The sequence below is a fragment of the Sylvia atricapilla genome, chromosome 3 (assembly GCF_009819655.1).
Source record: "Sylvia atricapilla isolate bSylAtr1 chromosome 3, bSylAtr1.pri, whole genome shotgun sequence".
In the NCBI taxonomy this organism is placed as follows: domain Eukaryota; kingdom Metazoa; phylum Chordata; class Aves; order Passeriformes; family Sylviidae; genus Sylvia; species Sylvia atricapilla.
In genome coordinates this window covers 80110180-80137724 of record NC_089142.1, presented here as the reverse complement: position 1 = coordinate 80137724, position 27545 = coordinate 80110180, and the positions used below count along the sequence as shown (strand labels likewise).

The following is a 27545-nucleotide window of genomic DNA, read 5'->3' as shown; positions in this document are numbered from 1 at the left end:
AGAGCTGTGTTCTGCTGCTCCCTCCCTCTACCTTTATTGTTGTTTTCCTCTTGAGTGCTAAGTGCTTTGCGCTGCTAAACTGTCGTTAATTGGAAGTTGTGGTAACATATTGGTCAGTGCTAGATCTGATTTTTCTTGTGTGTCATACATTGGAAAAGCAGTTAAGTCTAATTTACAAGTTCGAAATGCTTCTAATGTAACAGACTTGAGTAAAAGGAGCTGGTATCCTGCTGTGTAGAAGTGGAGTATGCAACTTCATGCATTTCATGTGAAATAACAACTTTATCTTTTCCCCTGCAGGCAGAGTACAACGTTTCAAAATGCTGGAGATTATCTGGGTGATGCTAGAGATTACATTTAATGTGATTGTGTCTTCAGACATTCTGCTCCTCCATTTCATGAGCTAAAATATTTTATAAAAATGAAATCAGATATCTTCATTGATCTTCAATTTCACCGTGTCCTGTGAATTCAGAGAAGACTTTCTGAAGGAAGAATAGATTCATCACATGCGTGGACTTCAGTTGTTGCTCAACGTTTTTTCATTGTAAAAGGCTATCTGCATGAAGATGAGTCTTCATTTAAGATATGATCTGTGTAATTAGGTGAACAAGGATACTTTTAATGAATTATCAACATCTATTTCCATCTGTTTCTCCAGCTTTTGTTTTTTAATAAAAATGAAGGACAAGTATAAAATAGCAGAGCTGATGTGTTTCTGTGAGGCCTTTATGTAAGCCTCTGTATCTGGATGTGGTGCTAAAGGACAGGCAATCTGCTTTTGATCAGCTGATTGTATCTGCAGAAAAGAGAACCTTTAATTTAAAGTAACTTGCAGCTGTAATTATTTTACTCTTTGGCTTGCACCAAATGAAAGGGAGATTTAAGTTTTACTGGTCAGGAGCATTTTACTGAACTAAGAAAGGGAAACTTATATTATCCTTGTTTTCATTTCAAACCAAGAACTGATCACGTATTTTACTTAGAGTTCGACTACTAGGGAGACCTCGGCAGAGTAAAGCAAGTCAGATGTCAGCAAACGACTCTTCTCCCCCATCCTTACAGAAGTTTTCCCCACCTACGTGTCATGCTGCTGCACCACAGACCCCAACTTTGTCTTCAAGTCCCCCGTCGGGGCTCTCCAGCCGGCTCTCCAATGGCAGTTTCAGTACCCAGAGCCTCACCAACTCCCGAGGCTCCATGCATGGCATCTCCTTCCTTCTGCAGATTGGTCTCACTCGAGAGACTGTCACCATTGAAGCTCAGGACCTGTCCCTCTCTGCTGTTAAAGACCTCGTGTGCTCAATAGTTTACCAGAAGGTATGGGATAATGCTACCGTGTTCTGCTGATGGCAACAGTTGTTTGCTGATGGGCTGTTTAGTTATAGCAACTGAGATATGCCAAGAGTTTGGTATGGTGACAAAAATACCGATGTTAGGTATTTGTAATTATGCAGAAAGAAATTGGGGTAAGCCTCAAGGGAGAAGCTTTTAATTCAAAAGGAGTAAACTCTCCTCTTACTTTCTTGCCTGTGAAATCTAGTAAAAGAAGATGTAGTTCTAAATTTTCTGCAAGAATGACTTTTCACAATATGGACAGTTTTTTCCTTTCAGCAATTGTCACTGATACTTAAGTTTTTGCTAGCTTGTGCTTACTACTGTTGAGGAGTATTCTTGGATCTATATAGCCAGTCACAGCGACAGTAACAATTGTGGCTACAGACATATTGCAGGGCCACAGACTTGATACTAGCTGTTCTTTTTGTTTTGAGTTAATAATTAAAGATCTCACCAGACAGCTAATAATGTCCTAGAATTGTTTTTCTGTATACTGAATACACGTGTTACTCTTATATATCATTATAATTTCTGTTAGGAGAGGGTTGACTGAGAAATAAAAGAACCTTAGCACATTTTTCAGTTGTGTCTTGGCTACCCTGTTGCAAATTCTGTCTCTCTAGGAAGGAAGGAACACTGATCATGCTGGCTTTGCACTCAAGTTTTGTCTTTAGGTTAGGAAAGTTAGATCCCAGGAAGCAGCCTGAAATAAAGTTAACAGTATTTCATTAAATAAGAAATAATTGCTATTTTCTCTCAAGGTCAGGGAATTACCTCCATGTCTTTCATTGTTGTGATAATTGTGGTATTTATCATTGATTAGTTTTATTATTTAATTTCTTTTCACCTAATAGCCTGAAAAAACATAGGCACATTATATGTTATTTGCATATGCTTGTGTATCTTTTTTTCCCCATCTCATAACTTACTGTGTCTTTCATATTTTTACAAACTAGTTGTCAAACAAGTCAATTTCATAATAACTTCCAGAATATAATTCAGCATGTTAGTCCCTCTCTGAAGAGATGAGTTATTTGAGTAAACTTTTTTTTTTCATGTACCATCTGTGTTAGGTGTACATTTATGCAGCCATTTTAGGGACTGCTTTTTCTTTCTATATCAGCTCCTTCTCTTTACATCTTTGCATATTTCCTGTCTTCTGTCTTAAAGAAAGATGAAAACAAATACATTCACACTTATTTTTCTTTTTTCCTTTCTGTTTTCTCAGCAGGCTCAGCTAAAAGTTAAACTTGAGGTCTTGTTGTAGTTCAAGCTTCTTACAAGCTAAGTCTGATCTTCTGCAAAACTGATGAGCATTTCATGATCAGTTTTCCTTTTTGTCTGGCTTTGCTGCAGTTTCTGCTCTCCTGCAGCTGACAGAGTGACTGCTCAGTGAAAACATGTTGTAGGCAGCAACCTGATCAGGAAACAGCCTCATGTGTGGTGGATTCATCTTTCATAAGTAGTTTTGCATCTAGTGCACGAGTGGCAATATTCTCCCTGTACTCTTTATCTGACAGCAATATGTCCTGCCTTGACTTTTTTTCTCTTAGATCTGATGACTGTTGCAAGACTATCAAATGTTCTAGGATTAGTATATACCTAACGTGAAAATTGCAACCTGCGTTCTTGTCGGTAGTCATACATTCAAATGGTTGCTGTTTTTTTTCCAGTTAAAAGCTTTGAAGCTGCTGGGTATGCTGTTGATATTCAAGTGTTAAAGCATCTCTTTCCTCTGGTATTCCATAGCCTGCTTAAACTCTCTTCTCTTGACTGCAGGGTACTGTGTGGTTTGTTGTTGTGATAGTTCCGTACTTAACAGTATCTACTTACTGTTGCATTTCTTTAATGAAAAAGGAAAAATACCTTTTCTTTTTTTTTTAACTTGTAATAATGATTGCTTTTCTTCTTATTTCAGTGTTATCTTTACTAGAGGTAACAGACATTTCCTTATTCACAGTCACATTTCAGGCTTGTATTCCTCTACGTAATCTGGAACAAAATAAAACTCTGAGGAGTCCTTCTTCACTTACTTGGGAGCTTGAACCACCTACCTGACTGTGTTTGAGGCTACAATTACAGTATCAAAAATGTTGGTTAAGACTGCTTTTCTGTGCTTACTGCTCCAGACAGTGGTGTTCAGTGTAGCTTGTTCAGGTTTTGCAGAAGGGTAATTAGAAGCAGCATCAGCAGAACTGAAACTAAAGAGGCATGTGTCTGCAAGGAGAGCGAGATGAGTAATGCAAATATTTGGTGTGTCTCTTAGCTCTATTACAGATGTTCTAAACATCAGTTTTTTTTAAGTGTTTTTCTTCAGTTTTTTTCAAGTTGAAAGTTTGGGAGTCACTGTGTTAGGGTTGGTGTGTACTGGAATGGTTAATGGAAGTCCTCATAAAATCCAAACTTTAGACTTTATAGCAATATTTCAAAAAAATTCTTGCTTACGGTCTCTAGTACATTCATGGTCTTGTCTGTTCATTCCTTATCTAGGCTGCTGTCTGTTAAAGTATCAGACATACAGTTCTCAGGGGCAATCTGAAGAGGAACCTAAGGCGGACGCACATGGCTGCTGGAACAGAGGGACAGTGTTTAGAAGCAGAAAAACCTGTAGCAGGTAGACAGTGTGTGTCCTTGCACAATGATCAGATATTACAGAGGCAAATTCTTAATCCTGTTCTGTGTTGGAATACTGTTTCTTCATTCCTCACGTGAAGTAGAACAAAGGGAATACCGACTTTAAACTCGCATGTGGTGATGTTCCACTGCCTGCAAACTGGGAATTATGTTGGACAGTGTGCTCTAAATGCTGTATTCTAGCTTACCTAATTTTATTCTGGTTGGAGCTATAAATGAAAAACATTTGATTACTTGTACTATTACTTTTGTAGTATGAGTACCTGCAAGATTTGTTATAATTTTTTCAGTAAACTTAGGAATCTTTACCTTCATCTTTCTGCAGCTTCTCTTATCCTTTTTGGTCCACAGACCTGTCCTTCATAGTTTTCACTTTAAGTCATATTCAGCATTCTCATTCTCTGTATATATTTCCTCTGATGTCTTCCTTACGTTTTGCTCTGAAGCAGACCAGTTGCTATCTTAGAATGTCTCTCTGAAATTCTCATTATCCTTTAGCTGTTGCATTCTTTTTGATTGAGTACTGATACTTTACCTGTGCAGTCTGTCTTGTACTCTTCCTGCCTAGTCGTTCATTTTTTTTTTTGACTGAAACCACCCAAGGGCACCATTTAGCAAAATCAAAGGGATATTTCTTATGTCTTGCTGGTTAGATTTGGCTTCTATATTTTCATTGCATTACAAGGATCATACTGCAGTCCATCCATATTACAGATGGATCTCTATAACACTTTCAGTAACACCTTGGGTAATAAATAAATAACAGTTCTGCAACCAGTGTTCTGGGTTTTTCTCCAGGTTAGGCTTGTAATAGTTCATGGTGGTTTTTTTTGAAAGGCTCTAAAATTAATGCAAATCACCTCTTCTGTTCAGATATGCTCGGATCTATTTTCCTCCTACTGCTCTGCCTTCTTGGCTTGTCAACTGTTTTCTCCATGTGAGCTAAGTAATATAGAGACTTAGCAAGAGTCGAGGCATGTGAGAAGGTGGGTGCTGGGGAGTTACTGGGGGTACAGAGGTGTTACATGAGGGGCAGATTAGCATTTCCAGCACAGTAATACGTTTGTGTGCTGGAAAAGCTGGCCAAGCAGTAGTCCAAGCATGTCTGTACTGAGGCATCTGGTGAGGGAGAGATCTCCTGCAGTATGTTTCAAGCTAATTGTCTGTGTGATAATGTGATTTGGCACATGATTCTAAGGAGTGGGAGTGAATAGCTGGGTAGGGATGCAGGATAATAGAATAGATGGCTTCAGTGAACGAAGAGACTTTCCAGTGGTGTTTTGGACCATTTTAGACTTTGGAATTAACTTTCAGTGGTTTGAAGCATTTGTTTTGAGTTATGACGGGTCATGAGATATTGGACCTTGAAACAATATCCGCCTACACTTTTCCCTAGTGTGAATTTTTGGCGACTAGTCCAGAATTTTGTAAAGTAACTCCTGGAACTTGAAGTAAAGGGATTTTTCAGTTACTGCCAAGACAGAAAGAAGCCTCAGTTGTGTTTCACTCAGCAATACTGACTGCTGTATGTTGGTTGAGTTCTTCTGGGTAAAAAAAGACGATGTAATGCACTCTCAATTAAAGGTAGATATGCTGTAATATTTACAGTATGAGCATGCTAAATAGCACCAATGATTTTTCCTCAGTGTAACTGCAATAACGCACTAGTTGTGTTATTTGTGCTAGTACCACCCAAGCATTAAGACTTATATATATTCTTCATATAGATTGATGGTATTGGTCTACCAGAGATTAATTTTGGCACAGTTTAGTGCATACGTAGACTTCCCACAAGTGATTTCCTGTCACTAGATGCTCTTTTGGAACTGTTAAGACTGGGAACAGTCATGTTTTTGCTTTTAGGAAACTTGGTAATACTGGGATTAGCAGTTTATATGTTCTGAGTAACTGTGCAGATACATTAGGCTTTTATGCAGGAAAGTAATAGCTATATAATCCCGTAAGATAAAACAGGCTTTAAAAAAATTCTACTTTGAGTTTTGTTTTCAAGTTTACATTATGAGCTCTTAACACTTCAAAGGAACTGGATAATGTTCTTCCTTAACAGTTTCATGTAACATAAGGAAAGCTGTAAAAGCTGTACTTTGCTGCAGTATAAGAGAGAAGAATTTGGTAGTGTACAACTTGACTATGGTTCAACTATCGAACATAGTTTAAGCTTTGCGTAAAAATTCTGTTAAAAGATACCAGTTGAAATGAAACCCCTGTTAATCGATGAGGTTATTCTTGGCCGGCAGTGTGCACGCAGCCTTCTGGCCAAGGTGCTAGCGAGGAATGCTGTATTCCCGAATGGACTGGGGAGCGGAAGGGAGAGCAGGGCGCCGCATGCCTGTAAGGAGCCAAGCTGCTTGGTTGGAGCTGATTGCTCCCTGCATCCAGGCCCGGCCAAGTGCCTTAGACAGGGCTGTGCTGGGCCACCTGCAGCTCATCAGAGCTGGCCCTGGGGAGGGCCTCCAGGCAGCGCTTCTGTGGCTTGGGTGCACAGGACAGGAGTCTGAGCCAGAGTGTGTGGAAAGGAGTTGGGAGGCAGGCATCTTCCCGGTAGGGTCTGTTCTGTTGTAACTGGGAAATTTTTTTTTGGTGAGGGTGGGGGAGAAGTATGCAAGGAAGGATGAGGATTAGTTCATTTAACTTGAAAAATTTCATTAGGTATGATGGGATTTGGCGGCTGCTGTGGCTCGGTCTCTGTGCAGACACAGATAGCAAGACTGACCACATATACCTTATAGGCACTAGCATGCGGATATAGATGGGCAACACGTACATGTATACACACACAGGTCCAAACAGATCAACAGTGTGTCTCTTTGTGAGCACTCACATGAACACAAACAGCACCAGTGGTACTGTCCTAATCAGTCTCTCGTGGTTCAGGATGGAGGTCTGGTAGTGGGGAAGAAAAGCCATACAGACCTGCTCACCCACCAGTAAAAAAACAGCAAAAAAGAAAAAGTGGGTGTCTCCAGCAGATGGCTTCAAGCACTTTCTGCTCAGCAGTGGCTGCTGGATCTTGGTCTTTCCAGTGGCTGACACCTGGATATTCAAGCTCTTGATTTCACTTACTCTGACCTCTCCAGTCACAGACATTACAGAGTCCTTTTGCTCTGATTGCTGGCAGTCAGACCCCACCCCCACAAACACACACATGCGTTTAGAATGAGAGAAAATCATTCAGGAAAATAGCTAGAAGTTGAATTTAATGAAAATAGAGGACAGGTGGTGCTGATGATGCACAGGGCATGATCAGACAATTCCGATCATGTAAACAGGGTTCTGACCAACCCCTGTTTATGGGTGACCATGCTCTTTTATCTTCTTATCCCTCAATTTTTTCCCACGTTTATTCCTCCCTGAATCACCTCTTTCCTTGCCTTTGTTTCCTTCTGTAAACATTCCATAGGTATTGTACAATCCTAATTTCCCAGCTTTTTTTAATCTGTACCATACCATTGGACCGCAACCGCTCTCATGTCAAAAGGTGTTCTAGTGTTGACTTACCTGATCAGTGCATGTGTGGAAACTGGGTCTAAGGATGGCCTGTGAAAGCCACGGCATCTTTTCCCTGGAGTTCTTAATTTGGATTCCAACCTGCCCTTCTTTCTCTGTGCTCCCCTGGCTTTGGAGATGGCCTTTGGTGGCCTGATGGCTCCTGTGAAGGGCCTGTGGGGTCCTGGGCAGGGTGCTGGTGGGCTGCCCCCACCTGCATTTTTAATCTGTGCTGCTTTGGGAACATGCAGACAAGCACCTCACAGGCAGGACAGGTAAAGGAGCTACTGTGAGGTTCCTCAGCTATTGCCTGTCCCTCATATGGATTCAGGAAAGCCTCCTAGCAACTGAAGCTCTCCATACCAGTGAACAGACTATCTGTTTTCTCATCCTTTTAGCTTTTGGAATTATTATTTCAGAAATAGGGATCAGGCATGCACAATGCCTGGAAAAATGTGTCCTGGTGCAGTCTTATCAGGTACTATAGAAACTGTATACACAGTCTGTGTTCAGTGAGAGAATTCTTGTACTCCACACTTATACAATCTATACTAGTATAGATTATTCCCTTGTTAGTCATGAGCTTGTGATTCTGCATCTTTGTCTAGAGTCACTGATAAAGCTCAAGTTTGTAAATAGAAGAAATACCTTTTAAGGAGGTTAAATGTTAGAGTTACAAAACCAGACAATCTTTCACAGTCACTTCTTTTATGTGTATGTATATTTGTTTTGGAAGAACAGGGCAGTAAATCATGACATGACAGTATGAGAGGCATTCATGCTACACAGCTTAAAAGATCAATATAATTAATAAAGAACCAAATGTAGATGTTGATATCAACAGTTCTAACAATCTGTAATAGATTATTTTGCTTTTTTCATAGTATTTCTACTCCATGGAAATTAATTTTGCCTTTGTCTGGAATTTATTTGAAAACCAAAATCTTAATTATAGGTATTATACTGTTATTTATGAACTTTGGGTTAATATTGATGCTGCTTTCCAAGGGATGTAATATCTCATTTTTAATGATTACATGTCCTGTCAAGAAGAGGACTTGAGTGTTCATCTGTCTGTAACTTTGTTTTGTCAGCTAATGCTTTTTAGTAATGAAAATTAATGTAGTATGTTTAAAACATTTTAATAATTCAAGATTTGTACATGAAAATGGGTAAATTATGCATAGGCAGAATATATTTTTTCATAGCAATTAAGATAAGTGCTGCTTGGCAGGTGATGATGTGACCTCTGATTACTGTGGTGGGGGATTATGTGTAGGGATGTTCTGGCAGCTGTGTGACAGGGTTATCATCTTAAAGAGTGGGGGGGAAAAAAAAAAAAAGAGAAAGACATATCTTTACCAAAAGACGAAGACTCAAACCTGTGAAATGTCTTGGAGGCTTCCTTAAAATCTGTGGTTCATAGGTGGTTCTGTGAATTTTATATGAATAATTCACGTGATTCCCTGAGTCATGAGTTGTCCCTCCTGGCAGCTGAAGTTAATATTGGTGTTATTAAAAAGTGTCATGTGTGTCTGCAGCCGGATATATACTGTTGTAATGTTGATTTTATATCCCTTTTGTTAGAATTAAGTTCTTCAGCAATATAATGCAATTAACAGAAGTTGACAGTGTATCAAGGAATAAAACCTCTCAGCACTTATTTTAATAATGTAAATATATCTTGTTTTCTTGTCAGTCAAGGTACAGTGGGATTTTGGGTTAGAGCTTAAAATAAGTTTATGACATGGTTTCAAGTATGAAGAAACATCAGTTCCTTTGGAAGAATTACTAGTTGCTGTATCTTTGCATGTTCTGAATATTAAGTCAAGTGCTGTGCATACTTGCAGAGATACTGACACACATATTTGGGCAGCACAGCTAATTCCTTAGCTTTATATTTTCATTCCTATTACAAATGATCTTTGGGCAATTGGAAAAATGTGATTTTCAGAATATTCTTGGGTATTTGTGATTTTATGTAGGAAATCTTGAGAATGAGTTGAGAGACACAGGAAGCAGCCAGCTGCTTTGGCATTGGCCCAGTAAATCAGTTGCTTATTGCTGTGGACTAAATACCTATGTGTCAGTATAAATTTGTCAGCTCTGTCTTTTGCTTTCACAAGGGTTAAATTGTACAAATTCTGTCTCCCTTAGTGACTGTCCAAGGTAGATAGCATGCTTTTTGGAGCATGGACACAGTATTATGCCTCATGTAATTACAGAGAAGACCAACTTGATATTTCAGATAAAACTGCTGCTGTAAAGACCACATTATTCTTTCTCTGAATAGGAAGAAAGCGTGAAAAAAATGAGCGTGATGGATATGATACCTTCATTATGTTTTTGATTTGGTAGGCTAAATCTTTGATGATTTTAGTTAAGAACAAATAATGTACCACAAGCTTCATGCAGTTTAGATACCTATTGAGTGTGTAACATATAAATTACTAATTTGTTGCCTCATTAATTAAAAGTTTTTTCTGAGCTTTTCCATATTTTTTTCCCACATTTTTCCTGTTTTGTTCTGCATGTGTGTTCCCACCTCAAGTTTGAGTTCTGGTTTTAACCAAATGTCAAAGGAGCTGCTTGAGTGCTGCTCATTCCTCTCCAGGGTCTGTTCCTGCTCTTTTTCCCCATGAACTGTTACTTTTAAGAAGTTTTCATTTGAAGAAGTTTTACTCATACTTGAAAGTATTTTGAAGAGTAGGGAAAATGCAGAATGAGAAAGCTTTTTTCAGTGACGTGTCATGGAAAAGTGGCATGTTATTTAGTGTATCTGTTTCCTTTATGAATTTTTTTTTCTGTCCTTGTGGGGATTTGAGTTTTTCTTTTCACAAAATCACAGAAAATGGGTAATGTTGGAAGGGAGGTCACAGAATCCAGCTTGCTGGCTGAAGCAGCATCCTCTGGAGCATGTTACTCAGGATTTCTCATATCTGTAGATCTAAACTGTTGTAGAACAATGGCATGGAGCCTTTTAACTGGCTTGCTTCTCAAGAAAAGTGTGGTAGCTGCTGCTGGAGTGTCTCGAGCTAAGTACCTGCCTGACTAGAATACCTGTGAAATAAAGGTTGTAGATGGTGGTATCCAAGTTAAAGGCCTGCATTGGCTTTTACTTGCCAGACTAATCATGCAGGTCTGAGAGATTAAAAACTCAAAGAAACAAAAACCTTTACACTTCTTTTTTTCAGGTTAAAAAAAAAAACCAGAAGTTTTCAGAAAGCGCTATGTTTCCTCAAAAATAAGCAAATTAATTTTGTTGCCATGAAACATTTACAACTCTTGAGTTCTGTAGCTGTTATTGAAAACATTTGTGTATATGAATATTAAAGGGCATCTATTAATTTAGAGTTTGATTTCTGTTGCAGTTCCCAGAGTGTGGTTTCTTTGGCATGTATGACAAAATTCTCCTGTTCCGCCATGACCTGAACTCAGATAATATTTTGCAACGAATTACATCAGCAGAAGAGATACATGAGGGAGATCTTGTGGAGGTTGTACTCTCGGGTAAGTATTATTGTAACAGTGGAACAACTCTTTATTCAGTAGATTAAAAGAAAATAGGACTTCATGGAGCATTATTTTCATGCCTTGAGCTTTTTCACTGAAGTCTCATATACTTTGGAGTAAAGCTTTCCAAGAAAGTCCAGATGTCACTGATGCTTCAGTACTCAGTTTTGTTATTTTTCCATTGTTCTATTTTAATCTTCTTCAAGTTTATTATAATAAATAAATCAGAATTATATAACAGGAATTTATAAGTATAATAATATCAGGTTTTAATTTTTATATTTGTTTAAGGTGAAATGCAGGTAGGAGTCAGAATTTGTTCTTCCAACTGTTGTCGGTTTTCTTTTGCTTATATCTGTCTTTTTGTTCTGTAGCTTTTGGTATTGATGGATTATGCTGTCATAAGACTTCATATAAATGTTGTTGCTGAATCCTACCTATAAAAGCAGACTCTTACGGGTTATTGTAGTTCTTAAAAACGGTTTCTTTAAACAATATAGTCCTTAGAGTGGTGGTTATTAATCAGTAACGAGGACAAAATAACTGCAGCCCAGATTGTCATTGTGTGTGTTTGATCAATATTTTGTCAAATTCGATCAAAAGTCAGCTGTAGTTAAACTACAAATAAAAGTTGGATTAGTATTGAACAGTTTTAAGTCTTTAAGGTAAAAGTGACAAACTGAGGCTATGTATTAGGAGAGAGATCTCTTGACTGTCATCAGCTTAGATTTGTGAACTTGGTCAATGAAGTAAGAATTTGATAGCTGTAATGCTGAGTCCTTGGCCGTGTTTCAGGGCATGTATAAGATGTTCAGTAATTGATCATCTTATTTTGAGCTTTTCATTGCTTCTGGTGAATAGCATATTTGGAAAATTTGTTGTGTGTCTCTTGGCAATCTCTGACAGTTTCCTAACAGACAGACAGACCACCCGAAACGGAGGCATTTTGAAGACATCTCTTTCAGTAGGATTTTTGGGAGTATTCAAGAGATTTTCAGGAGTAAATCTCTTTCAGTAGGATTTTTTAAATAAAAATCTGAATAGGGAGCATTAATATGTATCTGATAAAAAATATAGTAGCCATCAGGGCAAGGTAATGTTTAAGACTTTTTTTTCCTCCTCAAAGAAACAGGAAAAAAATAATTTAAATGTATCTGTGCTTATTTAAGGAAAAGAATATTTCAATGTTCTGTGGAAACTTTATCCACAGTTCTGTTTTGATCCACTATATTTAATTTAATAATCTTTTGCTGAAAAAGTCTTTTAGATGATAAAAATCTATCTTGTAGAGCTGTTTTTTAAAAAAAAATTTTGGAGGTTTCAAAAGAGCTTCAAAATTAAGTTGTTCTTTCAAACGTTTACTGTTGCTTTTAGCAACAGTACCTTGTTGTCCCTGCCTTCAACTTAGTGAGGTTTTCAACAGAGTGATTCATACTGTTAATTAGTTGGGGCCATTACCCTCCAGAGTTCAATGGATATTTTTTCTCAATAAAAATGTTTACTGAAAACTATGTAGTCTCCTAAGTGTATATTTAAATGGCATACAGTAAAATATGCTGATTTCTAAACAGCTTGTTAGCATTCTTAAAATTAGCCATTTTTAAAACATGTTCTTTCCATAAATCCTTGTTGATCCTGTGGCAAGAGCCATAACTTACTACAATTTTTTAAAAGCTTTGGCTACAGTTGAAGATTTCCAGATTCGTCCTCATGCACTTTATGTGCATTCCTACAAGGCTCCTACTTTTTGTGACTACTGCGGAGAGATGCTTTGGGGTTTGGTACGACAAGGATTAAAATGTGAAGGTAAGTCTATGGTGTTTAGTGTATTTGTGTGTGTGTATACCTATATAAGATGAGGAAGAAGAAGTTGTATTGTGTTTGGTATGTTAGCAAGTGATAAATATGGTATTTCATAGCTGGAAGAGTTTGTGCATTGGAAAACCCAAGTTCTGATCTTGGCATTAATGCAAACTGTGTGTGACCTTGGGCTAATGACTTAAGAAGTGTTGTTGTTTACCACTTTGAAAAAAATAGCTAGCTTACAACCTTGTGTTCTTTGCACAAGGAACACATAGTTTGGAGAGATTCCCAAAGGGGAATCCCTTTCCTTATGGCTTTCATCCAGCTGGCTGTAGAGCGCTCTGCAGCCTGCTGTCAGGTACTGACGCTGCCTTCTCACTGAATTCTTCTTGGTTCTTGTGCTCTGAAGTGAGGTAGTGATGAAAGCCTCCTGGTGGTGGGAGATCAGCTGCTTCCAAGTCTTAGACCTTGTTACTAAAACTGGGCTTACTGGAGAAAAAGATGTTTCTGTGAATCACATCAAGAACACTAAAACAAAAAAATTTGACATGGCAAATGACAGTCTATTTCTGCCTTTACCATTTTCTTGAGTTATCTTTTAAAAACTATTGTATCAAAATATTAGTACTGTTTTTGTTACTTGGAGTGTTGAGAGGTTTTTTTGAATAAACAAACTCCTCTTCCAGGTTGTGGGTTAAACTACCATAAGCGATGTGCCTTCAAGATTCCAAACAACTGCAGTGGAGTGAGAAAGAGGCGCCTGTCTAACGTGTCTTTACCAGGAGCAGGGCTTTCAGTTCCAAGACCAGCACAAGCTGAACACACGTCCTCTGCCTCTGAAGAAGTATGTAATGTGAAAGGAGAAAAAAAATCTGTTTTAAATTCTTTAACCTGTGAAGAACTAGATAGGGTTAAAGTGGCTCATGATGAGTATGTGGGAGTGAAGCTTAACCCTTACGATCAGTTTTAGTGAATTTTAAAATATGGTGATCTTTAGACTGTGACACTTACTGCTTATTATTACTGTGAGAGATGAAACAGGATATAAATTACAAGTTTTATATATAATTTTGTTATTAGCCTTTCACTCATGGATATATGAAATATTGAACTTTGGTTTCAGAATTGTAAAACATCTTGCCTTCTTAATAATACAGATTCATTCTATAATTATGTATCAGCATAGATTAGTTACTTGGCCAAAGCAGTACAAATTGTAAGCTTTGATACTGTGTAAGAGTGTTCCTGATCTGCTGTTAAGCTTTTCACAGAGTTAATCCAAAAACCCCCAAATAAAATCCATCACTTAGGGAGAGTATAGGGGATGAAGGGCTTACAGAAAAAGCAGACATCCATAGTAGTTCTTGTTATTATGATTGCTGAGAGGCTATCAATTACATAACAAATATCAATTATTAAGTATATCCCAACTATATTGGGATCCTAAGCCAGGATAGGCAGTGATTAGATCCATTTGTTTATGCCTTAGTCTTTTCTAATCGTCTTTTAGCTTACACTATAACTATTCTTACTACAGTTTAAAATACAAATCATATAGTCTAGTTCAAGAACAGATTTTTTTTAGCTAGAAGCTATAAAAAGCCTTGTCTTGAGTAATGAAAAATATTTATTTTGATATGTATGACTGCTGGTAAGATTTATTCAGTGAACATAGAATTGTAACCATTTATCACAAAATTTAACTGTATGATTTCTATGTGCATGTTTAGTACCTTTCTGATACCTTTTAGTTTTACCCAATGCCTTTTCTGGTTTAATTGCTAAAGTTTTTCTTTTAACTTCATTTCAAATATTTTTTTATTTGAGGGGATTTAATTTTCAAAATAATTTTTGAATTTTCCAAATAATTTTGCCTAATTTAAGTAAGCTAATCCAGCATGCTGTACCTTGCTTTTAAAAACAGATAGTTGGAGGTGGCAATTGGAATTTGGTTTGCCTGCCTCCAGTGTTTTCTGTTTTGCCTTCTATATGGAGGTTTGTATGTGCTGTCTGAACCTTGTCAGATTGCTTAAAAAATAAATGTAATGAGTGAATTTCTAGCATTTTATCTTCTGTGGAAATAGAGGTAGGTTCATACATAACTTCCTGCTTCCTGTAAGGCTTTTCCATCTGGTGTCTCCATGGTTTTGTTTTACAGTACTAGAATGTCCTCTTAAAGCTTCTTGGCCAGATTGCTTTCTTGTCTGTTCACTTCCAGAGCCAACACTTCCCTTACGGCCCCACTGACATTTTTTTTCATCCACCATGAGCCGCAAGTGCTTCCCAGTAGGGCTGACACGGATCCCCAGGCTGTGTTCATACAGGGAGGTGCCCCAAACTAGGTGCAGTGCCAGCACTTGGCCTTGTTGAGCCATATAAATTTCACATGGACCCACTTCTCAAACTTATCTGCTGTATTCCATCACGTCCCTCCAGGTGTGCCAGCTGCAGCACTTAGCTGGATGACATCCACTGACTTGCAGAGGGTGCACTTGTTCCCACTGTCTGTCATTGATAAAGACATTTAATAGCTCTGGTCCCAGTATCAACCCTGAGGGACATCACTTGTCACTGAAGTCTGTCAGGACCCTTAGCCATTGACCACTACCCTTTGGATATGACCATCCAGCCAATTTCCTTATTCTTGTAAGTCTGCCCACTGAATCCATATCTCCACTTGAGAGTGAAGATGTTGCGGTGACCATGTCAAAGGCTTTACAGAATTCCAGGTAAATGACATCTGTAGCCCTTTTCCACTGGTGGAGTCATTCCATCATGGAAGGCCACTGGCTGTCCCGAATCACGTGTCCTTCATGTGCTTTAGCATAGCTTCTAGTAGGATCTCTTTGATCTTCCCTGGCAGAGAGGGGAGGCTGAAAGGTCGGTGGTTCCCAGGGTTGTCCGTTCTGTCCTTTTGAAATATGGGTGCAGTTTTTGCCTTTTTCCAGTTCACCTGAATACTGTGACTTTTCAAAGCAGTCATGGCAGTAGAACTGTTCTCATGCAAATGATGTATTTCTTCTTTATTCCAGCGTTGCTGCCCAGAACCTAGTAAGAGGATTCCCTCTTGGAGTGGCCGCCCCATCTGGATGGATAAGATGGTGCTTTGCAGAGTGAAGGTCCCACACACCTTTGCTGTTCACTCTTACACTCGTCCCACCATTTGCCAGTACTGCAAACGGCTGCTTAAGGGCCTTTTTCGCCAAGGAATGCAGTGTAAAGGTAAACATTTCATTTTCTGCCCTAGCAGTAAATTGCCATAAAGGTCTTGTATTTAAAATTAGGTGGCTATTTACTGCAGAATAGGGAAGTGTAATTTTTGAAAAATTGCAATTTTCAGATGTTCACAGCAGCCCTCACTTTCATTGTGGTAAAGCTGAGCATTATACATTCTTCTGAAAAATAATGTTTAATTGTGTAGATCGAAAATACTCTAATTCTAGAAGGATAATTATGAATTAATAAAAATGGGAAATGCTTCCTTTTGTTCAATATCTCTGTCATAGACTGACCACTAAAGAGTCTGTGAATTTTCATTGTATTATTCTAGTACAGGATATTGATTATTACCTTTTAGAGGTAGGTGCCTGTGCTGAACTTGCATGGTTTTTATGTAGCATATGTAAACATGTATGGCTTCAGTTCACAGGCTCTTCCATGTGGTTCCTGGGACATAACTAGTATGATCTCCTGGCTTTTTATTACTAGTTAGTGCAGATCTGTCAGTGTTGTTCTCTATGTGAGTTTGTCAAATGGGAGTATCAAAGGTCAGCTTTTTGAGAGGTCACTTAATACATTTTCAATTGGCTTTATTAGTGGAGAGAAAAAAATGTGATCTTAGAGCTGTGTTAACTTTTTTTTGACTAGTAATACTGCTGTCTCATGTAAGTAAGGAAGTAGTTTTATCTTTCATTTCTGTTGTTATTTGCAGTCTTTGCTGTCTGTTTGAAGTCTGCATCCTGTACTGGTTTTGATATTTTTTCCAGTGAGTGTGTCTCTTGGATACACTTGATACAAAAATAATGAAGCCTGAAAAAGATGCCTTGTGATTTTAACATATAGATGCTGCTGGCCATATACAATTGCTATGACTGTATCCAGCTGAACAAATGAGGCTACCACATTAGTTTCAGGGAATTGAATGATGCTGGATAAAAATATTGTTTGTATGCATATTGTAAGCATTTATGCATGGAAAACAAGCCTAGAGAAATGCTATGTATATGTGCAGGATAGAAATAAGTGTCTGTTAGGCCTCTATTTATGCAGTAAGATCCTTTACTTATTTTTAATATATCAGGAGTTGATATCAAGCAGTTAAAATATTTTCATACAGATTCTTTAGGTTTCCCACCAACTTCCTTGTGCACATTCACAAGGCTTGGGGTCTTTTAATAGTTTTGTGTTTCTGAATACCCATAAGAGACCTGGATTTCTTGACTTAATTCAGGTTGTTATTTGGGCTCTGAGGATGATGTTTGAGATTCTAAGGCTGTATTTGTGGTAATAAATGTGCCCAGAAACATTCCTGGACACTGAGATCAGCTGGGACAGAGTGACCCATGTTCATGAACAAGTTTTCTTAGCATCCCAGCCTGGGTGGCTCTATGCAGACTGCCTGTTGGAGCAATCTCATAGGATGCTCTGGTTTATGAGCTAGACCTTGGAACTGTTTGGGATTATGCTAATGCTGTGGGCTGAAAGGCCGCTAGGGGATGTTTGTAGCTATTTACTAGACTAAGAAATTGCATTGCAGTATCCAGGAATGTTTCTGAATGTAGTTTAATTTATTAGGATAGCCTCAGTTTTCTAATTTCCTGACAGGATTTGGAATGTCTCTGTTTCTTCCAGCTTCCTTTAAAGTAGTGAAGTAATTGTATTCCATAATATGGACTGAAGCCATGGCTGTAAAAAAAACTGTTCATGGGTCTCCTAGGATGCATCCTTTTAGGCACTCAAGCTGAGCAGTATTGTTTTCTGCTCCAGAATTTCGCTCATCTGCTACTAAAAATGGAGAGATAATGTCTGGGCCTAAAAGCGAAAATGCATTGAGCTTGCTTTGGATAGCAAAAAGAGGCTAAATTATCAGTATGAAAACAGGTGTGGAGGCAGTAGGGAGTTTTGAAATTCGTGGTGTTGATGGAGTTGAAAATCACAGGGATGCTACTAATAAAGGAAATTCCTGTTAATACCAGTAATGTCGCTTGCTGGACTTCGTTCAGTAGGCTGTGTCTGATACCTTGGGTGCAGAAATGGCACACATCCAGGTGAGATTGCATCTCCACATCAGGCCAAATCTGGACATAACATTATTCTGTCTGCCATGTGTCAGCAAGAAATGGAACTTGAGTAGTCAGGCAAATCTGTAACTTGAATGAGAGGGGACTTTGGGATTTACTGCAGAACATATTTGCTCTGATGTAGTTGTGTGATCGTAGAGACCTCTGAGTTCTGCAAGTCTTAGTTGGCAGGTAGGGAAAAATGTTAGAGATGAGACAGTTAAATCATATAGCAATGGAAAAAAAGGATGTGGAACAAATGAAAGAATGGGAGAAATTACATCATGAGGGAAAAAATAGCTGCAGAAAAAGTTACAGAAGTAGCAAACCATTTTGTACTGAAAGGGGAAGCACTGGCATAATAAATAGTGATGGGACAAATCAACATGTGACATAAGGACAAGATTGTTAATTTCCTCTGGAGGTGACCTCATTGGTGGTGTCTTCAGTTACATGCAAATGAATGAATCTGAATTGAAGTTTGTGTTGGAAGAAGTGAATGACAAATGATGGTGTCTGGGTGGGAGTGAGGTTCTGGTATCATGGACTTACTTATCTGCTGTTTTAGATTGCCGGTTCAACTGCCACAAACGCTGTGCACCTAAAGTACCTCGAGACTGTCTTGGAGAGGTTATTTTCAATGGAGGTAAGATAAGAAACATGCTTTCAAATAGTGAGACATCTTTTGAGGCTGTATAAGATGCACTAATATTTAGTTCCCCTCATCTTTTATTACAATTTTTATTTATCTTGCCACTTTTTTCATGGAGGTCAGTGAAAATGAAAAAGATTCACTGTAAAACTTACACTCTAGTGACTTAAATGTCACTTAATCAGTCTTGACAAGTTCACTATGCTTTGCTTGGTATTGCTCATGGAAATGAGAAATCTAGAAGTCACCCCAATGTACAAAATTTGAAGATCTATTGTAATCAGTCTGCTCATTGTTCACCATTAATTATATACTTTAAAACATTAATATCTGAAGACGTGTACTTTTTTTTACAACTTTTTCATATCCATGATTTTTACTGGCCAGAGTTAGCTAAGGTGTTTGAGATGAAAGAGGAAGGAGAAAAAGCCCAAGCCAAACCAAACAAAAGAACTCCACTCTAGTGTCTGGAAACCTCAATGAAGTAGGACTGCTTTCTGAATTAACCTTGTAGAATTAGAGGAGTGCGCAGAACACTTTGTGGAAGAATGCTTAGGGTATTTTTATGAGTTTTAGACAAGTGTTAAGCTGATGAAATACGGGATAGATGAGCAGATAGGGATTAAAAACTGATTGAATGGGTGGGCCTAGAGAGTGGTTATCAGTGGCAAGTAACTTGTGGTGTACCCCAGGGGCCAACAAAGGGTCCAGTCCTGTTCAACATCTTTATTAATGATCTTGATGGGGCAGAGTGTACTCTCAGCAGATTTGCAGGTGGCTGGGAGGACTGGCTCATACGACAGAGGGTTTGTGCTGCTATCCAGAGGGACTTCCACAGACTGGAGAAATGAACTCAGGGGGTTGTTGGACCAGGTGAAGTTTGAAAATCTCCAACTTCAGCCATTCTATGGTTATGTTGCCTTTGTCACACATTTTCTAGTGAAACAAAATTGGTGACGTGGAGCGGATCACATCAAACTGTACAACTTGATGCAGAGGCTTGGGCAGCAGCTGTGTTAGCTGGGTGCATCTATTGCCATTGCACAGTACATCCCATCCATTCATGCCAGCTTTCTCCAGCTCCCAGCCTCTTTCCTGGATCTTGAGGTTGGTGAGCAGCAATGTGCAACATGATGTTGCTGCAGCCTGGTTTTACTGCCCTTGTGATGCTAAGGTGCTAAGGGCTACATAGTTTGGGAACTATGGTTTCATGTAATTCGTCTGAAGTCATAAGGAGCAATTTATTTTTTTGTTTTTCTCCCAATCTTAATTGAACTCACCCCGGGTAAAACCACACAAACAACCCCCCACAAACCAACAAATGAAAAAAACCATAACAAGGTTACAGACGAAGATATTTTTATGTCTTAATTCTTAGTTTTCCACAGTACCAGTTGTACAGCTTTTGAAAACACTGAATTTATGCCTGCAGAAAATCAGAGGTAAATAAGATCTGTTCTGCTTTTCTCGTGTCCTGCAATTCCACTGCCCCCCCCATTTCTTACTTTTCTTATTACGGACTACTAGAGCAGGGAAAGCAGAGTTGGGTTTTTGTTAATGTAGAATTTCATTTGCACAGGAATAGTTCTCTAGGTCATCTCTAGCCATCGAAAGGTTACTTTGTTCTGATTACTTGTGGAATGGAATTACTTAATGAGATTTAGGTTTAGACTTTCAGCTTTTCTTTCTGTTTCCTTCAGTATGGTTCCTGTTCTTAGTTGAGTCTCTCTTGCCTTGGCATTTAGCAAAATGAAATTGGTAATGTTCATTAGTGCTAATGAATTAATGCTAATGAACTCTGCATCTTACAGCAAAAATGTGAAGATTTTGTATATTGTGATTATAGTTTTATGTTTATTTCCATAAATGTGAACTGAAAAAAAAAAAAAGGTGAGTTTTGGAGGATTTTATTTTATTTTTTTTTTTAGTTGTGTGTTTGAAATAATGTCTGACTTGTGTTGCTTCCAGAACCTGCTAGCCCAGGCCAGGACTTGGATATGCCAATGGAAGTTGATAGCAGTGAAATGAACAGTGATGGTAGTCGAGTTCTAGATGATGCTGAAGAGCCCTCTCCTCCTGAGGACAAAATCTTTTTTATGGATCCATCTGACCTTGATGCAGACAAAGATGAGGAAGCTGTCAAAACAATCAGGTAAGTTATAGGATAGAATTCTTTCCTCAGGATGTACATTGCTCAGTATTGTGAGCAAAATGTTTCCAATTACTCCAGTTTTATTGCTGAAAGTGTATTTTTCCTTTGTCTGGGTTTTTTTTTTTTTTTTTTTTTTTTAGCTTGAAAATACTTTGTAATACTCTCCTGTCTCAAGAAAATCTAAAACATAAGTAGACTAAAAGAATATAGTCTCTTCTAATTGGAAAAAGTGTCATGCTATGACAGTTCTTGAAGAAATACAACCAGATTATCATGGCTTAACAAGGCTAATGTATGCTTAAGGTCTCTGTGACTTGAGCCTAATTTAGTTACTGTTAGATATATGTGGATTTAAAAGGTATTAGTTGGGATATTTTAGTATTGGCATCATAGTCTATACACATTCTGCAATAGTTTGCTTTGTTTATCTTGAAAGTGATTTTTTCTGAAGTCTTTTATCCCATAACTATTAACATGGTTCTTTAAATCAATTTTGATCTTTTTTATTTCTCTGTCATTCTGAGTAGTGTCATCCTGAGTTTCTTAGTCGTTCTTAATAAGATAGGCACAGTTGTATTCAGTCAAACTAAACATCAATGTATCTCAGGGCTTAATAGCAAATTTGTGAGAGAGAGCACATAATGATACCTCCCAACTTTGAGTGATTTATGGCTCAAAGATCTCCTTGAGTGGGAAGCAACATCTACCTCTAAGTAGGATTTTTCCATTTATTTCTGATCGGATTTGAAGCAGTTCAGGTTTTTGGCATGACAGCATCCTGTAGCCAATTCTGTAGTGTAACAGCATGCCATGTTAAAGCATCCTTACATTTTTTGTTATGGAACCACCTCACAATCTGTTTTTGCGTATCTATATGTTAGTGCCACATGTAGAGCCCTGGTGTTAGGCAGGCACCTTGGTGGTTGGCTTCATTTTCAGTGCTATTAAAACTGTATGTTTAATTAATGGCTCTCTCAGAGTATTAGAGATTATCAAACCCTTGTCTGCAGGACAGTTAATGTACTTTAGCATTGATAGAATCTTCTAGTGCAGTTGTGATTTGAGTTAACACACCCCAGTTTATGTTTTCATAAGCTAAAAGTTTGCTTTGATAGGGATCTTCATTAGCAACAATATTATGAAGCAGCATAATCAACTTACATGACAAGAAATGATAGTTATGCTAATGTTAGTTATATTTCTGTGGTGTAAAATAGCATAAAAGACCAGCAGTCTCAGCAGATTGTTTTGAGAGAAGATGATTTCTGTAGGTGTCCCCACTCCAATGTGTTTCTTCTCTGTTCCTTAAATACTGCAGTATTTGCCCTAGGAGACTAGTAGGAGCTCAGATGCCTTATCAAATTCATCCATCACCTAAATGGGTATGGGAAGAAAAGGTTGTCTGTTACTGAAAATTATGGACTAAATGTGTAAAACAAGTATATTTGCAGTACTGTTGTATTTTAACTTGTTATATATTAAACTGTTGTGTCTTCTTTTTAGTCCTTCAACAAGCAATAATATTCCTCTCATGCGAGTTGTACAGTCAATCAAACACACAAAGAGGAAGAGCAGTACAATGGTGAAAGAAGGATGGATGGTCCACTATACTAGTAGAGACAACCTGGTCAGTTACTTCAGTTTCTTAAACTAAATTAAGTTATTTCTCTAAACTAGTGTATTTTATTTCTGATTTAGAGTATCATTTGAAAGAACTTAGCTGTGATGTTTGTTGTAAAGAAATCTGGTTCAAGGGAGAAACTGTAGTTTATTTGAGATTCTTCATATGGTGATTGAACTGTACTTTTCCTTCTCCCTGTTGAGAAAGAAAAGCATCTCTACATTGTCTCAAATGAATTGCATGTGTAGTATTTCAGCTTTCCTGAGAAGGTAACTTGGAATAATTTCCTTGTGTCTTCTTTCTCTTTAGTAGTACTTGTGTCGCTTTTTCTATTCTACTACATGAAAAGGTGGAAACCATAAAGATACTATGTGTACTAAAATTGTTGAGAGTACTGTTTTAATGATCTAGGTGTTTGTAAATAGTTATGTGTAGATATGGCAGCCCTTAATTCCTCTAGTGACTCACTTTAAGAGTTGTGGCTTAACTGTATGTCCTTGGGTATGCCATCATGTTCCAAAAAGACTGTGTTGTTTGTTGCTGGTGTTGCCAGTAATGAACTCCTAACTGAGTAGACAAGCTACTTGGTTTTGTGTATTGAGGAGGAAGGCAAGGCAAAATAACGGGGTTCCTTAGTATCGTCTGATGGCAGGAAGTGAATCCTCTTTTTGGCAGGAAGTGAATCCTCTTTTTTTTTGGTAGATTAATAAAAAGGATGAATTTAAGAAGTTCCCAGATCTCATGGAGAGCATTATGGCATATTGAGACTGTCCATGAAAAGCAGCAGAAATACTTTTGAATTCTTTATCTCTTTGGCATCTGATTGAAAGAGACTTAGAGATTTTAGAGAAGCAAAGTTATTTAAGTTCTGATGAAATCAGGTTAAGGGGTGATAGGCAGCTCAGATTACTGTAACATTTTCACTTTTTGTGATTGTCAGCTAAACTGACTGCTGTAAATGGTCTTTGTGAAACTACCTTAAAAACCATTTCTTTAAGGTACAGTTTTCTCATACCTAGATGTATTAATTACAATCCAAAATAAGTATGTAGTGCGTTTTAGATGTCGCTACAGCCAAAACTACATAAAAGTCACAATTATCATCAGCTGGCTCTGGAAAAGCTAAGGCCAGGTAGCAGACAAAGGTGAATAATTCTAGCAGAACTGTTCAGGGCAGACATGGTATTCAGCTCTGATTTAAACTTTCAGTAAAATCAGTATGTTTTTCCATGGACTTTTTTTTAACCACCCCTTACAACAGTGATCTGATTAAACACCTTAGCTTAGTTTGATTTTCTCCATCTGTCAGTCTGGATGCTACCTCGATGACATCAACTGAAAAAGGCCAGTCACATGGAGTATCCTGACTCAAAGTAAGGTACCTCCAGCCAAACGATCTCACAGAGCTTCCTAATGGGAGGAGACTTCCGTATTGAGCATTACAACATCGGCTATTTCCCTTGACAGTTCCATTCTCAGCAATGTCAGACTATTTCCTATTCCCGAAACAACTGGGCTTCCTATCAGTTCCAGACAGGTTCATTTTAACAGCAGCATCTGTGTGCTTCTTGTGCTCCCTGGATAACAAGATGTTTCACTCTTTAAAATGAAAAGTTTCTGTATCATCTTTACTCTTTCTGACCCTGGTCCCATCCTTTCTCAGAGTAGGGTATGGGGCAGATTTTGAATCCCTGAGTAAGTTACCAGCCTTTTCCTTAATTCCTCTCCTCCAAAGTCCTTCCTGATTCTTGATTTAATAAAGAGCATATGTGTCGAAAGGAGGGGTTTACCCTTTTGGTTTCACCCACTGTCCTGGTGCTGTCTGGGAATTCCTTTTAGTTAAATCCATTTCTGATTTAGTTTTCTTTGTCTAACTCCTTATGTAGACTTAGCCTCTCCCTGACTGAAGTGATTTAAGCTCTGCTTAATATGGCAAAAAAGCGCCCCCCAAAACCTTTGCTTTTAACACGACAAAGTTTATAAAATATAAATATAATAGGATACTATTTCAAGCTTTGTCATCCTAACTTAGAGATAAGTGTCTTGGATTTTTGCCCCAGAAAAATGGAAGAAGTTTCCTAACTATATGAGCTTGGTATTTTAGATTCATACAGCCATATTAGCTTTGTAAAAGCTTCTTTGTTTTGAGGAATATTCTTCTGCTTAAATTACAAGACAGTTATATACAATGGTTAATCCATGTTACTTTTTGGTGAGGGAGATTTCTTGTTGGTGGATACTTCCAGCAAACGGCTATTTAGTCTGTCTTGGTTTTCTTTTTCCCCACAATGTATTTTTTTCATTTGAATCTCTTAATGTGTCTGTATTGACAAAAGAATTAAGGACTAACAAGGCTTACTCAGTGCTTGAACCCTTGCAATGTTGATATGAGGGCATAGAGGGAGAAAGCATGACTCCCACAGTTGTCACTAAATTTAAATAATTCAGATTTTGTGTGAATATGCACCTGGAGTAAAACCTATCTAGTAACTGTTTTTTCCTATATGAGGTAACTTCTGTTATCACTGCTTTTGCTGTAAGGTAAGTGATATTTTTGCTAGTTTATGGAAACAATTTTTTGAACTTCTTCTTCAATTAAAACAAAGTCTTTATTCCCAAAGTTTATTTTTTCATTTCTGTAATCTAAACTGTAGATTAATTTTGAATGATTATCACAGTAATGTAAAACATTTTTTATTGAAATAATGAGATAGCAAAAGCCATAAGAGAGTTTTATTTCTTACATAATTGTACTGTGCATTTTGTAGAGAAAAAGACATTACTGGAGACTGGACAGCAAATGCCTCACACTATTTCAAAATGAATCTGGAACAAAATATTACAAGGTAATTAATGATGAATAATAATTATGTTTCAGTTTATATATTCAGTGCTTTATAGATATGAAATCTACTTGTGAGCAGTTTACGTATTATCTCCATTTTCCCATCTCTTTTTGAACCAAAACTGTGACCAGGTTAATTGTTGCCCAAAGCCTGTAAGTGAGAAGGACCAAGACTAACTCTGAGAAGTTGCTTGCAGCTCCTGCTCTAATTCCCTTGAGTATGTCTCTCCTTACATTTTTGCATGTACTGTTCTCCTGAATTACTTGGCATATTAAGCTTTCCTCACAATTACCAGAGAATTTCTTTTGCCACCAGTCTAATGAAGGCTTGTGTTTTTGTGTTCTCTGAGTAGTGACTGGAAGTTTGCATGCTTATGTGTTTTATTTCAATGTTCCTCAAATTAAATGACTCCCTACTGTACAACTGAAAGTTACAAGCAAGATTTAGAGGAAAAATTTACTGTATAGCCTTATGTTTGTATAAATGAAGCCTAGTGTATTGTCAGTGTAGGATTGTTTTTGGTGGTGGAATATTCAGAAAATGCATTTGAATGTGTAAACAGGACTTTTCCCTTTCTTGTCTTATACCTTTAGGTGGGGGTCCAAATCTTGCAGCTTCTTCCTTTATAACATCTCTAAGACCAAGCCTTTTCTCTGTACACCCAGCTAAACTTGCCCAGATCCTTTTCATCCCTATCTTGACCAATGCAGTCTCTTCTCAGACCTCTCTGATACTTGTATTGCCCTGTGCATTCAAAACACAGCTGGTAAAATATGTTCCTTCCTTGTTGCTCCATCATATCACTGCTTTTAGTCCTTTCACTTGCCCCTTTGCATCCCTTGTTTTAACTGCTTAGGTCTGATTGTTTGTCTTTGCTGTTAGAGTAATTCACAGTTTTTGCCTTTACATTTATTTGCTCTTCATCTCAATCAACTGCTGTCTTTTATCCTCCTAACGCCTGCCTGGTTTTCACCTGCTTGTTCACTACTCTTGCAAGTGATGTGCACCTGCACCTTCCCATGGATGTGGAACATCCTCCTCCAGCTAGTGTGAACTTGAAACCATTTCTTCCTTCAGATCTGTTCTGTAATACTCTTGTACCATGGTCTTAAACTGACCAGGTGGAGGATAATACCTGTATGCAGATAATATCTGCTAATGTCTGTATGAAAGAGAATCTTTACTCAAAACCATTCTGATGCACAAAGCAGTGCTTATTGATTGGCCTGTATAACTGCATCCTCTCCTTAATGTTACTGTTGTACTTTTTCCCCCTTGTGCTCTTCTCTGCCTAAGCTGTATAAACTGCAAGGGGACAATGGTCATTCTTTAGTTGTGCATCGCTTATCCATGCAATTGGGTGTGTGTTTCATGGTGAATGTAAATGTAGCTTGAGTAGAAAATAGTAGTTGTACAGAGAGAACTGTGGTGGGCCTGAAGGTCTGTCTAGGCTTGTATACAGCAATTCAGAGAACTGTGTGGGCGATGGTCATGCACAGTTGGAATTTATTTATGAAGCTTGGTGTTCCCGTTTTGGTTTTTCGATATATTTGATTCGGTTTCTTTGCAAAACTTGAAGTTTTGAGTGTTAGTATATTAAAATATTATGTGCATTTTCATTTTTTAATTTTTAATATCTTTCTTCAGGAGATTCCACTTTCAGAAATTCTCCAGGTGACTCAGCCTCGAGATTTTTCACACGTGGTGCAGGGCAGCAACCCCTACTGTTTTGAGATCATCACTGACACGATGGTGTACTTTGTTGGCGAGAACAATGGCAGCACTCATCACAGCCCAGTTCTTGCTGCCTCTGGAGTTGGACTTGACGTAGCTCAGGGCTGGGAGAAAGCCATTCGCCAGGCCTTGATGCCAGTCACTCCTCAACCTAGCGTTTGCACTGCTGCAGGACAAGGAAAAGATCACAGTAAGCAGGCAGACAAGGCGCTGCTGTTCATGTGCTGAAGCTGCTGATGGTAGTGATTCCTTTGGGAAAAGTGCATATTTAGAGTGAAGTATTGATTATCTGCTGTATTAGGTGCATCATTTTCCATGAGTCTCTAAAAAGTGAACCTCAGGTTTGTGGAGGGTGGGCAAATCCTTGAATAGTAAAGAATCAGATTTACGATTTGAATGCAGAATGCAGTTTTATTGTGGAACCACTAAGAACACACACAGAGATGTAAAAAGGGAGCACAGATTA

General features: G+C 38.1%; 1 protein-coding gene across 2 annotated transcripts in view; it reads left to right on the top strand.

The window, feature by feature from the left end:
* The window catches only part of PRKD3 (protein kinase D3), a 43413-nt gene that overhangs the window by 2460 nt on the left and 13408 nt on the right, over positions 1-27545 (top strand). For both annotated transcript variants that reach the window (XM_066315934.1, XM_066315935.1), the window contains exons 2-11: positions 301-1320; positions 10851-10989; positions 12667-12798; positions 13482-13639; positions 15828-16017; positions 18643-18720; positions 20695-20878; positions 22382-22505; positions 25268-25345; positions 26993-27269. In XM_066315934.1, the coding sequence (XP_066172031.1) occupies positions 1030-1320; positions 10851-10989; positions 12667-12798; positions 13482-13639; positions 15828-16017; positions 18643-18720; positions 20695-20878; positions 22382-22505; positions 25268-25345; positions 26993-27269 (1651 nt within the window). In that variant the 5' untranslated portion in view covers positions 301-1029. The remainder of the gene's footprint in view (positions 1-300; positions 1321-10850; positions 10990-12666; positions 12799-13481; positions 13640-15827; positions 16018-18642; positions 18721-20694; positions 20879-22381; positions 22506-25267; positions 25346-26992; positions 27270-27545) is intronic.